Source organism: Eleutherodactylus coqui, chromosome 5 (genome assembly GCF_035609145.1).
Source record: "Eleutherodactylus coqui strain aEleCoq1 chromosome 5, aEleCoq1.hap1, whole genome shotgun sequence".
Classification (NCBI taxonomy): Eukaryota; Metazoa; Chordata; class Amphibia; order Anura; family Eleutherodactylidae; genus Eleutherodactylus; species Eleutherodactylus coqui.
The window spans coordinates 12,309,023-12,331,462 of record NC_089841.1 but is presented as its reverse complement, the minus strand read 5'-3'; the positions used below and the strand labels follow the sequence as shown (position 1 = coordinate 12,331,462).

General features: G+C 49.5%; 2 protein-coding genes across 4 annotated transcripts in view; one reads left to right on the top strand and one right to left on the bottom strand.

Moving 5' to 3' along the window:
• LOC136629002 (oocyte zinc finger protein XlCOF22-like) overlaps positions 1-22,440 on the top strand; it is a 338,499-nt gene that overhangs the window by 69,592 nt on the left and 246,467 nt on the right. The gene's annotated exons all lie outside the window — the stretch shown is intronic.
• The window catches only part of LOC136628989 (zinc finger protein 84-like), a 162,303-nt gene that overhangs the window by 25,990 nt on the left and 113,873 nt on the right, over positions 1-22,440 (bottom strand). Inside the window, exons 1-4 of one of the 3 annotated variants that reach the window (XM_066605077.1) lie at positions 1,459-1,634; positions 1,253-1,376; positions 1,106-1,170; positions 456-558 (exon numbers count right to left, since the gene is read on the bottom strand). In XM_066605077.1, the coding sequence (XP_066461174.1) occupies positions 456-558; positions 1,106-1,170; positions 1,253-1,376; positions 1,459-1,482 (316 nt within the window). In that variant the 5' untranslated portion in view covers positions 1,483-1,634. Of the gene's footprint in view, positions 1-455; positions 559-1,105; positions 1,171-1,252; positions 1,377-1,458; positions 1,635-22,440 lie in introns of those variants that run through there. The other 2 variants (XM_066605075.1, XM_066605076.1) reach the window with 2 other exon arrangements.

The following is a 22,440-nucleotide window of genomic DNA, read 5'->3' as shown; positions in this document are numbered from 1 at the left end:
AATGTTACCCATCTAAGGAACAATAAGCTGGAATATTCCCCGGATCACCAACCCTTCAGAAACAATTACTGATAAACAATAGTAAAAAACAAAAGAAAAGAAAACCTACTGATCGGCCCACAATCCTCAGATAGGACAGCTTCCACCCAAAACACATTGGGGAAGTAAGTGATTCGGCCCATGAGTACCTCATGCCGCTTATCTGGGGCTTCTCCTATAGACAAGTAGATCTTGAGGGGGTCGAGACCTTTATGTTGAGCATGGTGTCCACGGATCAGATATCAGACTGGACATCTCTAACAGTTCTGGAAGCTCTGGTGGAATTAGTGACACTCCTGCCGGCTAATACTACACCAATAGGCCACTTAGGAGGCCCAGTGATACAGGGGAAAGTTATGGAAGCTCGTTTGTTCGGAGATCACATCTTCTCTGCTGTGTTAGTGGTTACTACTCACCTGGGCGGTTACCTGTAGGAATCTCCTCTTTACACCGCTGATCGCCCCTCACATTTATCTCTGTAGTATTACTATTGGTCAGATCTTCATCCTGATACAAAAGCTGTGAGACAAATATTGTAAAAGTCAGCAGATGGTTGGAGAAGTCGTGTGGAAGGTTTTATCACATAATGAGCTGACAGGAGTAATAATAATAATAATAATCTTTATTTGTATAGCGCCAACATATTCCGCAGCGCTTAGGAGTAGTTATCTGAGCCACATAGCTGCCGGTCTAGAAGCCGGACATAGATATTAGATGGTGGCTCAATGACCCCTCAGGAACCTCATACATATGTATATCTGGCATGGCTAGACACGCTGCACGTTGTCTCAGTGGAGGAGATCAGCGTCTACCAGACACATCCGCTGCTTGTCTCAGAGGACATAAAGGAGCAGATAGATATAAATCCAACCTGTTGGCTCCTTATTCCCACCAGCAGTCTCCACCGCCAGAACACTGGGAGAAGATCCAGACAAGATGTAATGTCTCTGGTCAGCGGTAATCCTGCCATCTCCACCGGCCTCATCACACAAGGAGAAGACATCTAATAAGACTGAAGACAAGAGCTTCACAGCCTTCTACAGATCAGAGGGACATCTCCATCTACCTGATGGTCCTGTGGAAGAAGAGGACGGGGACATCTCTCTGGGGTTCTTCTCTTACTGGATGGAACTGCAGGAAACACAGACGGACACTGAAGTCATCCTTTATATACAGATAATAAAGTCCCCGTGGATTTAGTCCTGTCTATTACCTGGTGATGGGAGCGGCTGGCGGGTCTCCATCATGACGTCCTTGTACAGATCCTTGTGTCCTTCTAAATACTCCCACTCCTCCATGGAGAAATAGACAGCGACATCCTGACACCTTATAGGAACCTGACAACACAATATACAGTCATCACCCAGAAGCCTCCAGTGCTGTTACTATATAATGTCCCAGCATTCCCTGCAGCGTCACCTCTCCAGTCAGCAGCTCAATCATCTTGTTGGTGAGTTCTAGAATCTTCTGTACATTGATGTCCTCATGTATCAGGGGTTGAGGTTGGGGCCCCGTGATTGGGCTCAGGGTTCTTCCCCATCCATCACACACAGGGGCCCGACAGCCATCACTAGAGGTCTTCTTCACTACTGTGTAATCCTGTATATGGGAAGACATTAATAAACATCACTGCAGACATTTCCAGAGTCCAATTGTCGTACTCTGCGGCGGGCCAGCTCGGGGCCCTGAGGCCTGCAGAAATTTCGGTGCCAATAAAAGGGCTAGTCACTAGTTTGGCCGAACCAATTTAGTACAATGCTACTCGTCAGTCGTGCAGGGTATCATCATAACAAATCAGTTTGTGACGCCAGCCCTTCCATCGGCCCCCAACTGGCTGCAGGGAAAAATTAATTATAAATGAAAGAATAAAATAAAAATTGGGGACAGTCCATTCCCCTGAATGATGGTATTAGTGTGCAACGGTACTGGTGCATCTTGTGTCCAAATGAAGAATGGGTGGAGACATGGGTTGGCTGGGATGAGATATAGGGGAGGGTGAGATGATGTCGTCAGCAGCAGATTGGCTGATACTGGGCTGTTATTTCACCCAGCGGATTGGCTGATGCTGGGCTGCCATCTCCGCTGTTAGCACCTCTCTCACTGTCCCCACACCAGCCTTCAGTCAGTGTTTGTGGCCCCAACGGCAGTCTCCCAGCGGCGAGATGCAATGTGCACTACCAAGGTCGCTGTCATTCTCCCCTCCCATCTGCGTTGTGGACCCGTTGGCAGTTTCACCCCTGGCGGGCTGCAAGGTCCACTCCTGACACCGCTGTCACTTTCCACGGTGGTCTTCCATCATCTTCCCTCTCAGGTCCTGTCAATGATCCCGCTGTACTTGGATACTTCCCTTCCTGCCTCCTGTCACTCACCCATGTCCCCTCCTGCTTCTGCGCTGTCAGTATCTCCAACAGCGTCCATTGCAATCTGTGCTCTAGTCCTCCTTCTGCTCCACAGAAGCATGTTATGATCCTACCATGACGGTAGCGGTGCTGTCAACTGCAGGGACCCCCAGTCGGCTGCTATCACTCTTGGCCCCGCCCTCCATTCTCCGCTGGAATATGCTGTCAAACGCAGTCTTCTGCCGACGTACAGGTAGCCAATCAGCAGCTGTGAGCGGTCCTTATAACTCCACCTGCACATACCCATGTCTCCACCCATAGTTCCGGTGGAGGCCAGATGCACCAATACTGGTGTTACTGTGGCAAGAAGGGATTCCAGGAGGCAGAAATAAACGGTAAGCAAAAAAACAACAGTTTATTTCTTTGAGAGCCGTCTTCAATATATTAATTCCCTAGTAATTATTAGGAATTATAGTACCAGTGTTTTTAGTGGTGCAAAAAGCCACACAGCTGTGTTACATGGTACATCAGTTATTATACCCACACATCACGCGCAGCTCTATATATATCGTGACCCCCACACATCACACACACAACTCTACTATATCCACCCTGATCCCACACAGCTCTACTCCATCCATCCTGACCCCCACACATCACACACACAGCTCTACTCCATCCATCCTGACCCCCACACATCACACACACAGCTCTACTCCATCCATCCTGACCCCCACACATCACACACACAGCTCTACTCCATCCATCCTGACCCCCACACATCACACACACAGCTCTACTCCATCCATCCTGACCCCCACACATCACACACACAGCTCTACTCCATCCATCCTGACCCCCACACATCACACACACAGCTCTACTCCATCCATCCTGACCCCCACACATCACACACACAGCTCTGCTCCATCCATCCTGACCCCCACACATCACACACACAGCTCTACTCCATCCATCCTGACCCCCACACATCACACACACAGCTCTACTCCATCCATCCTGACCCCCACACATCACACACACAGCTCTACTCCATCCATCCTGACCCCCACACATCACACACACAGCTCTACTCCATCCATCCTGACCGCCACACATAACACACACAGCTCTACTCCATCCATCCTGACCCCCACACATCACACACACAGCTCTACTCCATCCATCCTGACCCCCACACATCACACACAGCTCTACTACATCCATCCTGACCCCCACACACATCACACACACAGCTCTACTCCATCCATCCTGACCCCACACGACACACGCAGCTCTACTCCATCCATCCTGACCCCACACATCACACACACAGCTCTACTCCATCCATCCTGACCCCCACACATCACACACACAGCTCTACTCCATCCATCCTGACCCCCACACATCACACACAGCTCTACTCCATCCATCCTGATCCCCACACATCATACACAGCTCTACTCCATCCATCCTGACCCCCACACATCACACACACAGCTCTACTCCATCCATCCTGACCCCCACACATCACACACACAGCTCTACTCCATCCATCCTGACCCCCACACATCACACACACAGCTCTACTCCATCCATTCTGACCCCCACACATCACACACACAGCTCTACTCCATCCATCCTGACCCCCACACATCACACACACAGCTCTACTCCATCCATCCTGACCCCACACATCACACACACAGCTCTACTCCATCCATCCGGACCCTCCACACATCACACACACAGCTCTACTCCACCCATCCTGACCCCCACACATCACACACACAGCTCTACTCCATCCATCCTGACCCCCACACATCACACACACAGCTCTACTCCATCCATCCTGACCCCCACACATCACACACAGCTCTACTCCATCCATCCTGACCCCCACACATCACACACAGCTCTACTCCATCCATCCTGATCCCCACACATCATACACAGCTCTACTCCATCCATCCTGACCCCCACACATCACACACACAGCTCTACTCCATCCATCCTGACCCCCACACATCACACACAGAGCTCTACTCCATCCATCCTGACCCCCACACATCACACACACAGCTCTACTCCATCCATTCTGACCCCCACACATCACACACACAGCTCTACTCCATCCATCCTGACCCCCACACATCACACACACAGCTCTACTCCATCCATCCTGACCCCACACATCACACACACAGCTCTACTCCATCCATCCGGACCCTCCACACATCACACACACAGCTCTACTCCACCCATCCTGACCCCCACACATCACACACACAGCTCTACTCCATCCATCCTGACCCCCACACATCACACACACAGCTCTACTCCACCCATCCTGACCCCCACACATCACACACCCAGCTCTACTCCATCCATCCTGACCGCCACACATAACACACACAGCTCTACTCCATCCATCCTGACCCCCACACATCACACACAGCTCTACTCCATCCATCCTGACCGCCACACATAACACACACAGCTCTACTCCATCCATCCTGACCCCCACACATCACACACACAGCTCTACTCCATCCATCCTGACCCCCACACATCACACACAGCTCTACTCCATCCATCCTGACCCCCACACATCACACACAGCTCTACTCCATCCATCCTGACCCCCACACATCACACACACAGCTCTACTCCATCCATCCTGACCGCCACACATAACACACACAGCTCTACTCCATCCATCCTGACCCCACACGACACACGCAGCTCTACTGCATCCATCCTGACCCCCACACATCACACACACAGCTCTACTCCATCCATCCTGACCCCCACACATCACACACAGCTCTACTCCATCCATCCTGACCCCACACATCACACACACAGCTCTACTCCATCCATCCTGACCGCCACACATCACACACACAGCTCTACTCCATCCACCCTAACCCACACATCACACACAGCTCTACTCCATCCATCCTGACCCCCACACATCACACACACAGCTCTACTCCATCCATCCTGACCCCCACACATCACACACACAGCTCTACTCCATCCATCCTGACCCCCACACATCACACACACAGCTCTACTCCATCCATCCTGACCCCCACACATCACACACACAGCTCTACTCCATCCATCCTGACCCCCACACATCACACACACAGCTCTACTCCATCCATCCTGACCCCCACACATCACACACACAGCTCTACTCCATCCATCCTGACCCCCACACATCACACACACAGCTCTACTCCATCCATCCTGACCCCCACACATCACACACACAGCTCTACTCCATCCATCCTGACCCCCACACATCACACACACAGCTCTACTCCATCCATCCTGACCCCACACGACACACGCAGCACTACTCCATCCATCCTGACCCCCACACACACACACACACAGCTCTACTCCATCCATCCTGACCCCACACGACACACGCAGCTCTACTGCATCCATCCTGACCCCCACACATCACACACACAGCTCTACTCCATCCATCCTGACCCCCACACATCACACACACAGCTCTACTCCATCCATCCTGACCCCCACACATCACACACACAGCTCTACTCCATCCATCCTGACCCCCACACATCACACACACAGCTCTACTCCATCCATCCTGACCCCCACACATCACACACACAGCTCTACTCCATCCATCCTGACCCCCACACATCACACACACAGCTCTACTCCATCCATCCTGACCCCACACGACACACGCAGCACTACTCCATCCATCCTCACGCACACGACACACGCAGCACTACTCCATCCATCCTGACCCCCACACACACACACACACACACACACACCCCTCTACTCCATCCATGCTGACCCCCACACATCACACACACAGCTCTACTCCATCCATCCTGACCCCCCCCCCCACACACACACACACACACACACACCTCTACTCCATCCATGCTGACCCCTACACATCACACACACAGCTCTACTCCATCCATCCTGACCCCCACACATCACACACACAGCTCTACTCCATCCATCCTGACCCCCACACATCACACACACAGCTCTACTCCATCCATCCTGACCCCCACACATCACACACACAGCTGTACTCCATCCATCCTGACCCCCACACATCACACACACCGCTCTACTCCATCCATCCTGACCCCCACACATCACACACACAGCTCTACTCCATCCATCCTGACCCCCACACATCACACACACAGCTCTACTCCATCCATCCTGACCCCCACACATCACACACACAGCTCTACTCCATCCATCCTGACCCCCACACATCACACACACAGCTCTACTCCATCCATCCTGACCCCCACACATCACACACACAGCTCTACTCCATCCATCCTGACCCCCACACATCACACACACAGCTCTACTCCATCCATCCTGACCCCCACACATCACACACACAGCTCTACTCCATCCATCCTGACCCCCACACATCACACACGGCTCTACTCCATCCATCCTGACCCCCACACATCACACACAGCTCTACTCCATCCATGCTGACCCCCACACATCACACGCAGCTCTACTCCATCCATCCTGACCCCCACACATCACACACACAGCTCTACTCCATCCATCCTGACCCCCACACATCACACACAGCTCTACTCCATCCATCCTGACCCCCACACATCACACACACAGCTCTACTCCATCCATCCTGACCCCCACACATCACACACACAGCTCTACTCCATCCATCCTGACCCCCACACATCACACACACAGCTCTACTCCATCCATGCTGACCCCCACACATCACACGCAGCTCTACTCCATCCATGCTGACCCCCACACACAGCTCTACTCCATCCATGCTGACCCCCACACACAGCTCTACTCCATTCATGCTGTACCCCACACATCACACACACAGCTCTACTACAGCCATCCTGACCCCCACACATCTCACACGCAGCTCTACTACATCCATCCTGACCTCCAAACATGACACACGCAGCTCCTGGATACAGTGATCAGCCCCTAGTCATGTGATTCCTGACTCCACCCACACAGGGGATCATATGACAGTGATGCTATCACAGATCCTGGTAGTTTTTGTCTGCATATCTAGTATACAGCACTTTCTACCAAACTCCAGAATGGCTCCTCCCACAATAGAGACGTCACCAGAGGTCCTTCAGCTCGCCGGATCTCTGTGGTGGCAGTAGGTTGTTGCCTTCTGTCAAGACCGGTGAGTTGTGTCTGAGATAAAAATGACTTAGTAGTATTTTAATTTTGTTATTTTTGTCCTCCCCTTTCAAGAGCCCTAACTGTGTTCTTCTTCTGTCGGTCAGGCTCTGTGTTTTATATATACCGTAGGACCTGCGATGATATCACCAGGGGCGGAGCATAAGAAGCACGCACACACATACATACATACTAACGGGCAGGTAGTCGTTAGAAGTTTGATTTCATGAGGTAAATCTTCACAGACAATACACTTCCTGAGGTAAATTATTGTTTCCATGAGTGCAGGAACCACATCTGTAGGCCTCGTGTCCACGGGCACACATGGTGGAATCCCGTAGCGGTTTCCACCGGTGCCCGCAGCCATGAGGCCAAAAGACAAGAATTATTCTTACCGTTAATTCCTTTTCCATGAGTCCATCATGACAGCACACATGGAGGTTGCTCCGCCTGTGATCCTTGGGACAGGAAGGAGTTCTTTAAAAGCCACCTCCCACCGCTTGACTCCAGTGACTTCCAAACCATCACAACGGATACGAGGTCCAACAGTTTTTTTTATTAGCACTGAAAGACATTAATCGTATGTACAGACATTATATATATCAATCAAGGGTGGGAAAGCATGTGCTGTCATGATGGACTCATGGAAAAGGAATTAACGGTAAGAATAATTCTTGTCTTTCCATAGCGTCCATCATGACAGCACACATGGAGGTATACCAAATCATAAGACCTTTTTTTAGGGGGGGGGGGGGGGGGGGGGGACTACTGCCTGAAGCACTTTCCGTCCAAAGGCCAGTTTTGTATTTGAGTATAGATCTAGTCTATAATGTCTTGCAAATGTATTTATACTAGACCATGTCGCTGCCTTGCAGATCTGATCTATTGAGGCTCCCCTGCGTTCCGCCCAGGAGGTGGCGAGAGCCCTGGTGGAGTGGGCCCTCGTCCCCTCCGGAGCTGCCAAACCTCTGGTCTTGTAGGTCTCCTGGATCGCTAACCTGATCCATCTAGCTATAGTGTCCTTTGAAGCTGGTCTGCCCCTATTGGGCCCTTGGTATTGTAAAAAGAACTTTTCTGACTTTCGGAAAGTTTGAGTAACCTCTAGGTAGGCTTTTACTACTCTTCGGACGTCTAGGTTATGAAGACGCTCTTCTTTCGTGTTACTGAAATTTTGACAAAACGATGGCAGTGTTATTTCTTGATTTAGATGGAAAGGGGACACGACTTTTGGTAAGGAGTTGGGGGGGTGTTTGAATATTACCCGATCATCTAAGACCCTTAGGTAGGGTTCTCTACTAGATAAGGCTTGTAATTCGCCAATTCTCCTAGCCAATGTGATGGCGATCAGAAAGGCGACTTTCATGGATAGGTTTCTAACCGTGATCTGGTTAATGGGCTCGAATGGCGGGTCGCAGAGGCCCTCCAGGACTATATTAAGATCTCATGAGGGTGATGGCCCCCTCACGAAGGGTTTTGATCTATCAGCCCCCTTCAGGAATCTTTTTATCCATTTGTTTTCCGAAAGTTTAACATCAAACAGGGCGCTAAGAGCTGCTGTCTGAACCTGCAGAGTTCGGGGACTGAGACCTTTGTTTAGCCCTGCTTGCAGAAAATCTAGAATTTTAATAAAGTCCGAACAATCTAGGTTAGGGCTCTCTGGTTTATACCATGTACAAAATACTTCCCAAATTCTATAATAAATTTTCGAAGTAGTTGATTTCCGACTCTTGAATAAAGTATTAATCACCTTGTTGGAAAGCCCCTGTTTTTTTAATCTCTGCCTCTCAGCAGCCAGGCCGTCAGTGGATTCTCTGGAACAAAACTGGGCCCTGGGATAGGAGATCCTCTCTGAGGGGTAGCGCTATCGGAGATTGTATAGCCAACCACTTCAACATTGGATACCATGGTCTTTTTGGCCACGCCGGGGCGATGAATATGACGGTGGTGTGACTGCGTGCGATTTTTTGCAGGCATCTGGCTATCAGCGGTAAGGGAGGGAACGCATAAGCCAGGGGCATTTCCCATTCCTGGGATAGTGCATCTAATGCTAGTGGCTGGTCTGCTGGATCTAGGGAGAAGAAGTCCCGGCATTTTGCGTTTTTTCTTGAGGCAAACAGGTCCACTTGTGGTAGCCCCCACTGGTCCGTAAGATGTCGGAATACTTCTGGGTTGAGGGACCAGTTTTCCGGATCCAGTCTTTTCCTGCTCAGGAAGTCCGCCACCTGATTTTGAGTCCCTTTTAAATGGACCGCCGAGAGGGATGCCGTGTTGACCTCTGCCCACGATAGTATTTTGCTCGCCATATACTGCAGGCGAGGATAGTGGGCGCCTCCCTGGTGACGGAGAAAGGAAACCGTAGTCATATTATCTGACAATATTTTCACATGTCTGTTTCGCAATACATCCTCTGATCTAATCAGGGCCTCCCAGACCGCCCTTAGTTCCCTATAATTGGATGAGTGGGTACTGGTGAACCTAGACCAGGATCCCTGCAAGGCTTCACCTGCCACTTGGGCTCCCCATCCTGTACCGCTGGCGTCCGTATTTTAGTGACGCACGGAGAGAGTGCCCACTGGACTCCTTTCCTCAAGTGTGATGGTGCCAGCCACCAATCTAGGGATTTTTTTACCCATAGTGGTAGTTTGAATTTTTCCTCCAAGGATTCCTGGAAACGATCCCAGGTTGTCAACAATTTTTGTTGTAAAGACCTGGAGTGAAAGTGAGACCAGGGAACTGCCGGAAGACAGGACGTCATTAGGCCCAGGGGATGTGCATTGTTTCCCTTACTGACACCTCTTTTTTCTTCTGGAAATTCCGTATCTCTTTCAAAATGTGGGAAACTTTTGATTCGGGTAAAAAGGACCGATTTTTATTTGAATCCAGGAGGATCCCCAGAAAAATCTTTTTGGTTTCTGGGACTAGGCTAGATTTTTCGTACTTAATGATCCAGCCTAGTTTTCCGAGTAGATGTAATGTCTCCTCTAACTGGGCCCTCATGGTTTTAGCATCGCTTGCTATCAGTAGAAGGTCGTCTAGATAAGGGACGATTTTAATATTGCGTTCCCGCAGGAACCTAACTGGTTCTATCATGATTTTTGTGAACACTCTAGGGGCTGAGGAGATGCCGAACGGTAGGCAGATAAATTGAAAATGTCGTATGGTGTTATCCATATAAACTGAAAATATTAAGAATTTTTGAGATGTAACATGGATGGGGATGTGGAAATGCGCATCTTTTAGGTCTATAGTACACATAACGTTACCCTGACCTATTAATGGGACCGTCGAGCGTATGGTTTCCATTTTAAACGTATAATTATTTACATAAGCGTTCAACTTTTTGAGATTCAAAATAACTCTAAGGGAGGGAACCAAAAATAAACGGGAATAATAACCCCGGCCTTGTTCCACCGCAGGGACAGGAATAACCGCTCCTATCTTAATCAAATTAAATACGCCCTCCTCCAATTTTGCTTGGAGGTTGGGGGGCTGCAGTGGTGTTATGCAGAAATTATCGGGGGGATTCGAGTTCAGCCTGATTTTATAGCCTGTAGAGACTATCTTCAGAATCCAGGGGCTTTTTGAGATCTGCAGCCAGTTTTCTGAGTACTGGAGAAGTCTCCCCCCCAATGTGACTCTTTTATCTTGGGTCAAATCTAGAGGGTAACCCCGAAGTTCTCCCTCTCTAGCCCCTTCCGGGTAGGACCACCTACCCGTCTTCCCTTTGCTTTTTCCCCTTGTGATATACTCTCTCTGAAAGGGAATGGTTTTCTTGGATAGATAATCCGTTGGGAAACCTAGTTTTTTTTTCTGCTGCTTTCTCCAAGATTTTGTCCAGTGTTGGTCCAAAAAGGTATTCGCCCACCAGAGGGATCGTGCATAACCTGGACTTGGACGTCTGGTCTCCTGCCCATGATCTGAGCCATAAGGCCCGTCTGGCCACATTTCCTAGGGCTGCACTTCTTGCCGCGAACCTCATGGACTCCCCCGATGCGTCCGCTAAAAAAGCTGTCGCTTTTTTAATTAGGGGTAGGCATTTGACAAGCTCTTCTCTAGGGGTTTTTAAATGTAGGTGGGAATCCAACTGATCCAGCCACAGGTGCAGGGATCTTGCCACCGATGTGGCCGCTATGTTGGTCTCTATGACCGTAGAGGCTGATTCCCATATGCCTTTCAGGAACCCCTCCATTTTACGCTCCATCGGATCTTTCAACTGGGAGCATTCTTCAAAGGGGAGCGCCGTCTTTTTTGTCAGTTTTGCGACTGGAACATCAACTTTGGGGATTACACGCCAAAGAGAGGCATCCTCCGCCGTAAAAGAGAGTCTCTCTCTGAAATCTTTTTGGATGATGGACCCCCGTTTGGGTTTGTGCCACTCATCCAAGATATTTCACAGGTTTTCGTTAACTGGGAAGCACTTCTTGTGGCGGGTTCTGAGGCCCCCAAACACTTCATCTTGCACTGATCTGACCTGCAGCGTATCAGTGACCTCCATGGTGTTACGGACTGCGGAGATTAGTTCCTCCAGGTCCATGTTTGAGAAAAAGAACTTTTTATCCCCTTCTAGTGTGGGGGTTGACACTTCCGATGAGTTGTCTGAAAACTCTCCCTCGGAATGTTCAGGTGAAGAGATCCCATAAGTTTCGGTGCGGGCCCTTTTCCGGGATGGTCCCGGCTGGGCGTCGAGGGTTTGCTCTTTTAATGCCTGTACCTCTTCACGCACCATTTCACGAATACCCTGTAATAGGTTGTGTTGCTCGTCTTTAACTATTTTTGTAGCGCAGTCCGAGCATATGGGTCTCTTGGCGTTATCGTCCACTTTTTTTGCACATAACGCACACCTCTTGATCCTTTTTTTCTCCTGCTTAGTTTTTAATGCTTCCTCCTATAAGGAGAAGCCATTACTAATACCAGGTGTGAAAACTTCATTACTCACAAAATGTCCCCCATATTGTCCAAGTGGACTACTTACAGTTGGCACAATCTTATCCCCTTCAGCGCTATCCATACTTGCTCAGCCAGGAAGGAAAAGACGCATGGGACATGAAAGGGATCATTCATTTTTGAATTTGGCGCCTTTAAGCGCCCGCGCTACGTCTGACGTCATCGCGCACGACGCGGCGCCGCCCCATACCCGGAAGCCAGCTGCCGCTAGACGCCGGGGAGTAGGAGCGCAGAGCAGTCGCACCTGCCGCTCCCTCCCCACTGAAGATGCCAATCCTCCGGATGGAGCGAGGAAGCTGCCTCCCCTGGCCGGATACCCCGCACCCGGGTGAGTAGCGCTCGCAGCTCCCCCTGCCTCCTTCCTGTTTGGGACAGGAAGACACTGGAGTCAAGCGGTGGGAGGTGGCTTTTAAAGAACTCCTTCTTCCTGTCCCAAGGATCACAGGCGGAGCGACCTCCATGTGTGCTGTCATGATGGACGCTATGGAAAATTACATTTACTCACCTGTCCGGATGCTTCAGGGCTCTCCTCCGACATGGCCGGATCTTCTTTTTTTCTGGCTGGCGGATGCGCTTGACACGCAGGGGGCGCACCAGACGCATGCGCCGTGCTCACTTTTTTTTCTTAATCCCCAGCTCTCCTGTGGATCCGAAGTACAGCCACAACGTCAGCTGCGGGTGTGCCGCGGCGGGGACGGTTTCCATTGACTTCAATGAAAGCCGTCCTCACGGGATACGCAGGAAAATGGAGCATGCTGCGAATTTGACCCGCATGCTCGGAAAAAAAAATAAAATAAATCCCATCGCATGCATTAAGTTGCCCTACAGATGCTAATGCATCCCTATGGCTTCTAGATCCGCGAATCTCCCGGCGTGAGCTACTATAATTATAATCCGCCCGTGGACACGGCGCCGTGCACCAATTGTGTTTTCTTGCTGTCTTTTGTTAGTTCGCACACTACTGCCTTCCTGCCGCACTAAAGATCTCTCTCTGCTGCTCTACTCTTTACATCTTCTCCTTCATCAGATCAACTCCTTCTCCTCTAGTGATAACCGAAATTACTCCGACTGGAATTCCTCCACCAATCACAGACCTGTTGCCGGGTGGTGAACCGCCCAATCCATATAATGCTCCTGACAGCCAATCAGGAAGGCTGCAGGTCGTCTGGCAGAATAATCAGTAATAAAAATACAACATTTACTTTAAAGGAACAACTCTGATCCACTACACAATCACCTCCACAGTGACATCTGTTATTACCATAGATGAGAATGATGTAATGTGACATCATCAGAATCTCTCCCCTCTCCAGTGACATCATCTGTTATTACCATAGATAAGAATGATGTAATGTGACATCATCAGAATCTCTCCCCTCTCCAGTGACATCATCTGTTATTACCATAGATAAGAATGATGTACTGTGACATCATCAGAATCTCTCCCCTCTCCAGTGACATCATCTGTTATTACCATAGATGAGAATGATGTAATGTGACATCATCAGAATCTCTCCCCTCTCCAGTGACATCATCTGTTATTACCATAGATAAGAATGATGTAATGTGACATCATCAGAATCTCTCCCCTCTCCAGTGACATCATCTGTTGTTACCATAGATGAGAATGATGTAATGTGACATCATCAGAATCTCTCACCTCTCCAGTAAGCTGGAAGAGTATCTCTAGGGTGACATTTAATATACTTCCCGCCATCTTGCTCTTGTCCTTCTCCATCCCTCACGGGTCAGCGAGGATGAATTCTCTTATAGACGGATCTCAGCAGAGGATCCGGTGTTGTAGAACCTGAAGGGAAAGAAGATTAAACAATATAAAAGCCGCACAAAACAAGAAGGGGAAAGATTAGAGGAGAGATTAACCCCTTAGTTACCACGCTGTTTGCTTTTTTCCATTTTTGTTTTTTCCTCCTCAGTTTAAAAAAATCCTAACTCCTTTATTCCTCCATCGCTGTATGAGCGCTTGTAGTTTTTTTGGGGGTGCGAGTTGTATTTTTCATTAATGCTTTTTATTGTACCATATAACGTATTGAAAAACTTTAAAAAAATTCTAAGTGGAGAGAAATGGAAAAAAAAACAACATTCCGCCATCTTTCAGTGCGTCTTGTTTCTACGGCGCACAAACTGCAACGAAAATGACCTGATACCTTTATTCTAGGGGTCGGTACGATTACTGCGATACCAAACTCGTACAGTTCTTTTCTGCTGTACTACTTATATGTATATTTTTAAAGATATTTAGTTTTTTAAAATTCTTTTCTGCCTCCATCTTCGGCGCACAATAACTGTTTTACTTTTCCGCCAATATAGTTGTGTTGGGGCTCGTTTTGTGCGGTACGTCCTGCAGTTACCGTTGGTACCATTATGGAATACATACAACTTTTTGATCGCTTTTTATTAGATTTTTTCTTGGCAACTGTGTGACCAAAAAAGCGCATTTCTGGCATTTTTTATTTATTTTCTCGGACAACGTTTACCGTGCGCGGTAAATAATGCATTCATTTAATAAAACAGACAAAGGCCGCGATGCCAAATATGTATTTTTGGTTTATTATTTACATTTTTTATTGTAATATGGCAATAAGGTTTTCTTCGAACTTTTATTACTTAAAAAACAGATTATTAATAAAACTTTATTGTTCTTATTTGTACTTTTTCTTCACGTCCTCCTGGGGGACCACAACATGCGATGCTTTGATCGCTTATGCAGCATGATGTAATGCCATGACATTACATCATACTGCATTCAGACAGGCAGCCTATCAAGCCACCCCACGGGGATGGCTTGATAGGCATTCTGCCATGACAGCCCTAGGGCCTTTCAGAAGACCCCCAGCTGCCATGACACCCATACAGCTCTCCTGATCTCACCGCAAGGGGGCCGTACGGGACCCCGGAACATCAGGAGATTTAAAGGGTTAACAGTCGCGATCGGCCAGGCGGCCGAAAGGGGCTGTTGCCCGCAGGTGTCAGCTGTAATAAACAGCTGACATCTGCGATGTATGCAAGGAGATAGCAGGGCTATCTCCCTCTATACATGTCCTGCAACGGCAGCACGTAAAAAGACTATGGCGTGGTCACTAAGGGGTTAAAGGGCAGCTGTTTTATGATGCCAGAACTGCCGGCAGCACAACATCCTGACAGCCACACGGCAGACATGGAGGTTCTATCAGAGATGCTGCAGCGTAAAGAGAACAGACTACAAAGTAGTCAGAAACGGGGAGAGGAGTCATAGGGGCGGTCCCTGCAGACTTCTCCCAACCCCCACTGCTCTGTCCCCTGTAATCAGCCCTTCACCAACATGGCCAGAGCCAATCAGGATCGAGACCTACAAAAAGGGTTACAAGGCGGCCGCCACCCCATATTTGTGTACAGACGAGACGGCCCCCCCCCATTGTCATATACAAATAAGACGGCCCCCATAGCCGCGCACAGATAGGACGCCCCCTCCAAAAGTAAAAAGATTAAATCACCATAACCAGCAATCCTCCAAGGCCAACAGGAAGACACTTACCTGCAGAGCCGGACAGCAGACGTGTGCTTCCAGGACCTGTGATGATGTCACCGTCATGTGATCACATATGTGGGAGGAGTCAGGGATCACATGACCAGGGTGGAGATCAGTGTATGCAGGGTGGATGGAGTAGAGCTGTGTGTGATGTGTGGGGGTCAGGATGGATGGAGTAGAGCTGTGTGTGTGATGTGTGGGGGTCAGGATGGATGGAGTAGAGCTGTGTGTGTGATGTGTGGGGGTCAGGATGGATGGAGTAGAGCTGTGTGTGTGATGTGTGGGGGTCAGGATGGATGGAGTAGAGCTGTGTGTGTGATGTGTGGGGGTCAGGATGGATGGAGTAGAGCTGTGTGTGTGATGTGTGGGGGTCAGGATGGATGGAGTAGAGCTGTGTGTGTGATGTGTGGGGGTCAGGATGGATGGAGTAGAGCTGTGTGTGTGATGTGTGGGGGTCAGGATGGATGGAGTAGAGCTGTGTGTGTGTGATGTGTGGGGTCAGGATGGATGGAGTAGAGCTGTGTGTGTGATGTGTGGGGGTCAGGATGGATGGAGTAGAGCTGTGTGTGTGATGTGTGGGGGTCAGGATGGATGGAGTAGAGCTGTGTGTGATGTGTGGGGGTCAGGATGGATGGAGTAGAGCTGTGTGTGTGATGTGTGGGGGTCAGGATGGGTGGAGTAGAGCTGTGTGTGTGATGTGTGGGGGTCAGGATGGATGGAGTAGAGCTGTGTGTGTGATGTGTGGAGGTCAGGATGGATGGAGTAGAGCTGTGTGTGATGTGTGGGGGTCAGGATGGATGGAGTAGAGCTGTGTGTGATGTGTGGGGGTCAGGATGGATGGAGTAGAGCTGTGTGTGTGATGTGTGGGGGTCAGGATGGATGGAGTAGAGCTGTGTGTGTGATGTGTGGGGGTCAGGATGGATGGAGTAGAGCTGTGTGTGATGTGTGGGGTCAGGATGGATGGAGTAGAGCTCTGTGTGTGATGTGTGGGGGTCAGGATGGATGGAGTAGAGCTGTGTGTGTGATGTGTGGGGGTCAGGATGGATGGAGTAGAGCTGTGTGTGTGATGTGTGGGGGTCAGGATGGATGGAGTAGAGCTGTGTGTGTGATGTGTGGGGGTCAGGATGGATGGAGTAGAGCTGTGTGTGTGATGTGTGGGGGTCAGGATGGATGGAGTAGAGCTGTGGGTGTGATGTGTGGGGGTCAGGATGGACGGAGTAGAGCTGTGGGTGTGATGTGTGGGGGTCAGGATGGACGGAGTAGAGCTGTGTGTGTGTGTGATGTGTGATGATCAGGATGGATGGATGGAGTAGAGCTGTGTGTGTGATGTGTGGGGGTCAGGATGGATGGAGTAGAGCTGTCTGTGTGATGTGTGGGGGTCAGGATGGATGGAGTAGAGCTGTGTGTGTGATGTGTGGGGGTCAGGATGGATGGAGTAGAGCTGTGGGTGTGATGTGTGGGGGTCAGGATGGACGGAGTAGAGCTGTGGGTGTGATGTGTGGGGGTCAGGATGGACGGAGTAGAGCTGTCTGTGTGATGTGTGGGGGTCAGGATGGATGGAGTAGAGCTGTCTGTGTGATGTGTGGGGGTCAGGATGGATGGAGTAGAGCTGTGTGTGTGATGTGTGGGGGTCAGGATGGATGGAGTAGAGCTGTGTGTGTGATGTGTGGGGGTCAGGATGGATGGAGTAGAGCTGTGTGTGTGATGTGTGGGGGTCAGGATGGATGGAGTAGAGCTGTGTGTGTGATGTGTGGGGGTCAGGATGGATGGAGTAGAGCTGTGTGTGTGATGTGTGGGGGTCAGGATGGATGGAGTAGAGCTGTGTGTGTGATGTGTGGAGGTCAGGATGGATGGAGTAGAGCTGTGTGTGTGATGTGTGGAGGTCAGGATGGATGGAGTAGAGCTGTGTGTGTGATGTGTGGAGGTCAGGATGGATGGAGTAGAGCTGTGTGTGTGATGTGTGGGGGTCAGGATGGATGGAGTAGAGCTGTGTGTGTGATATGTGGGGATCAGGATGGATGGAGTAGAGCTGTGTGTGTGATGTGTGGGGTCAGGATGGATGGAGTAGAGCTGTGTGTGTGATGTGTGGGGTCAGGATGGATGGAGTATAGCTGTGTGTGTGATGTGTAGGGGTCAGGATGGATGGAGTAGAGCTGTGTGTATGATGTGTAGGGGTCAGGATGGATGGAGTAGAGCTGTGTGTGTGATGTGTGGGGGTCAGGATGGATGGAGTAGAGCTGTGTGTGTGATGTGTGGGGGTCAGGATGGATGGAGTAGAGCTGTGTGTGATGTGTGGGGGTCAGGATGGATGGAGTAGAGCTGTGTGTGATGTGTGGGGGTCAGGATGGATGGAGTAGAGCTGTGTGTGATGTGTGGGGGTCAGGATGGATGGAGTAGAGCTGTGTGTGTGATGTGTGGGGGTCAGGATGGATGGAGTAGAGCTGTGTGTGATGTGTGGGGGTCAGGATGGATGGAGTAGAGCTGTGTGTGATGTGTGGGGGTCAGGATGGATGGAGTAGAGCTGTGTGTGATGTGTGGGGGTCAGGATGGATGGAGTAGAGCTGTGTGTGTGATGTGTGGGGGTCAGGATGGATGGAGTAGAGCTGTGTGTGTGATGTGTGGGGGTCAGGATGGATGGAGTAGAGCTGTGTGTGTGATGTGTGGGGCTCAGGATGGATGGAGTAGAGCTGTGTGTGTGATGTGTGGGGGGTCAGGATGGATGGAGTAGAGCTGTGTGTGTGATGTGTGGGGGGTCAGGATGGATGGAGTAGAGCTGTGTGTGTGATGTGTGGGGCTCAGGATGGATGGAAGGAATAGAGCTGTGCATATGGAGAGAGTACTACAACTCTCAGCATGTCCAGGCTGTTATATCAGAGGACATTACGGGAAGCAGGTATATGGAGAGATTTAGTGGAATACACAGGATTCTGGTACGTGAGTTTGCTTGTGGACGGTGGATGCAGAGTTGTGTGGGGTTGTCCGCAGATGGTGGATGTAGAATGTGGCGGGGCTGTAAGTGGACGGTGGATGTAGAATGGTGTGCGGTTTAATGCGGACAGCAGATGTAGAACTATGCGGGGTTGAACACAGATGGTAGATGTAGAATGACGCAGGGTTGTACGCCGACGCTACATGTAGAACGGTACGGGGCTGTATGCGGATGGTGGATGTTCCCATATCCGGGGCTGATTCGTGCTTTTATTTATATTTTTTTACTCTAAAATGCAGAAATAAAATCTGTGAAGGACATAAATCCGGACGCCTCGGAGCCGCTGAGAATATCTGCTAGGAGTCGGGTTTGCAGGTGATTGGCTAATGAAGAGAATTAAGTGGGATATTTTTCAAGCCACCTTCATCTGCTGGATCTTCTAGTACCCATCGTGGCAACAGTTGAGATTTGGAGGGCTCACCTCTACAACAGGAAGGTCAGCTCCTGCTATGGCACACGGCAGCGATGCAGGTATTCAGGCGCTCCCACCCCCCCACCTGCTGAGGTGACTCTACCGAGAGTCTTGTTGGCTTATGCTTGGACTGAATGCGTGCCAACAGTCATCTCAGCGATGATCGCTCAGTGAATGGAGGCGGAGCCGGCAGGAGATCGCACTGGCCGCCTATCTCTGTTCATAGTAAACAGGCAGTCGTTCATAGATGGATTATTACCTGTTTACACGGGCCGATCATCATTCAGTTTTTATGCCTCTAGAAACTGAACAATAAGTGAACAAATGATGATTCGTCATTCAGTCGCTGCAAGCATGTAATCTTGGAGTAGTTGTTATAATTTAGAATTGGTAATAATTGTGTACAAATTAGTTAGCGATGCTCATCGGAGAAAGAACAAGACATCAATTGTTTGAAGTCACCACTGTGCTCTTTCTGAGGAGCTAGCCCAGTGTTAACTTTATTAATAGTGTGAAGTAGAACAAAAAACTGTGTAGTGGTCCAATCACAGGAGACAACACCCTAAGTTATGCCTTATTGCAGTAGAAAAGTATCAAATCATTATAACCGTTTAGAATTTAGGAATGCATACATAATCTACGACCATGGAGCCCATCGTGCTCTATGGTAATGGATATACTCGTAGCCCATATGTATTTCATTGCGTATGGGCTGCAGGTTGTCGCGTTATCGCTAAGCGACAGCGTGGGAAATACAAGAAAAAATAACCGCTGCACTGCACATGACCGCCTGCATGCGTTATACGGTCATACGCAATACAATTACATGCTATATGCTGGATCTCCTTCTACACGCTGGGGACAATGACCTTGGTGTGCACCTCTCCTGGGACATTAAATTTGAGTCATGCTTGTGGTCAGTTTCCCACCATCATGGTAGCGTGGTTGGTGATCGTCCACCCTCAGTGGTGTCATTCGTTCCATATATAGGCTGAAAAGGCATGGGGGAGAGTTAATAAGGAGTCATCTCCCTTCATGACCCAGAATGGGGGAACTGTGTTTAGGCCCAGACCGAAAACAAATCACAGGGTGAAATAAACCTAAGTCAGGAAATGAATTGGTTTGCAGGATGGTCTTACATTACAAACACACAATTCCACTGTGTGCAATCCAAAAGGAAAAAGAAAAATGGGGGCGGGTGAATAAGAATGAGGCCAGGCTATTCTGACAGTACCAAACAACCCTCTCTATCAATCTTGGGAAGCTTGCCCTGATAAGGGCGATCCTGATAGTAAACTCCTGTATACATCCTGTTACACCATATACTCAGGGAATAAAGTGAATATCTCCTATATAACTACTATGTGGAACATTGTGTATTGTGAGGCATCCTATCACATAGCGGGCTGGTCTATACTTAAAGGGGTTGTCCCGCGCCGAAACGTTTTTGTTTTTTTTTCAATAGGCCCCCCGTTCGGCGCGAGACAAACCCAATGCATGGGTTAAAAATAAAAACCGTTTAGTACTTACCCGAATCCCCGCGCTGCGGCGACTTCTTCCTTACCTTAGCAAGATGGCCGCCGGGATCTTCACCCACGATGCACCGTGGGCTCTGTGCGGTCCATTGCCGATTCCAGCCTCCTGATTGGCTGGAATCGGCACACGTGACGGGGCGGAGCTACGAGGAGCCGCTCTCCGGCACGAGTGGCCCCATTCAGCAGGGAGAAGACCGGACTGCACAAGCGCGTCTAATCGGGCGATTAGACGCTGAAATTAGACGGCACCATGGCAACGGGGACGCTAGCAACGGAACAGGTAAGTGAATAACTTCTGTATGGCTCATAATTAATGCACGATGTACATTACAAAGTGCATTAATATGGCCATACAGAAGTGCTGTACCCCCACTTGCTTTCGCGGGACAACCCCTTTAAATGTGGAATTTGCAATGAATATAGGGTATAGCATGATGTATACCAGAGGTTCCTGTTGGGATCGCCCTTCTCAGGGTGGGCTTTCCAAGATTATTAGGGAGGGTTGTTTGGTAGGATAAAATCAGGGATAGTCAGGCCTCATCTTTATCCCCCACCCTCCCCATTTTTTGGACTTTTAGATTGCAAACAATGGAATTAGGTATTTTAGGTATTCGTAGCGCTATGAATGGCATGGGAGTACAGCGGGCTTCTTTTGGGTTTGAAGGGTCAGAGCCCAGTGCTCCAGGACTGGATGCGGAGTCACTGAGTACTTTTAAGTTAGGCAAAATCCCTTTAATATTTTTTTTTATATCTTTACATTTATTTTTTTAGTTCCACAGTGAGGTGTTTTATACGCGAAGCTATTGGCCAGTAAGTTTCTCCTGCGCCATATTCTAATGAGGTCCGCCTCTGCCGGTGGTCTGGCTCTCTTCTTGCGTTTTCTGCTAAAATGCTCCCCAATTCATGCTGAATGATGCCTAAAGCTCTTCCTGCTGGAGACGCCATGTGTTCCACCTCCAATGTATTTGCACCGCACTGACTACGCATACGTGTGACATCAGTCCGGCCTGAGGACGAGTCTTTGCGCATGCGGGTAATCGCTCGGTGCAGTGCAGGCGTATTGGAGGCGGAGCTCAGCAAGAAAGGGGATGTATTTTAGCAGAAAGGGCTGGAAGAGTCCGGACCGCCCATTGGACAGTCTCGGGCTCAGCATATGGCCCATATCTTTGTATAGGAGACTTTGGCAAAAGATAAAGCTAACACCAGGTTCCTAATGACAGCGCATGCATAACCGAATGTTGGCTTACTAGACCAAACTTACGTGAGACTCCCTTTACAAATACTTGTGCTCCTTAAAGGGGTTGTCCAGGGAAGCTAAGTATTATATGAACCCGCTGTGTTGGAATGTCCACTTCCGATCTGGTTCCAGCGCTCTGTTGCAAGGTATGGCTCCTCTCTCTCTGTCCATTACATTAAGATAGCGGTCCATTTCACCT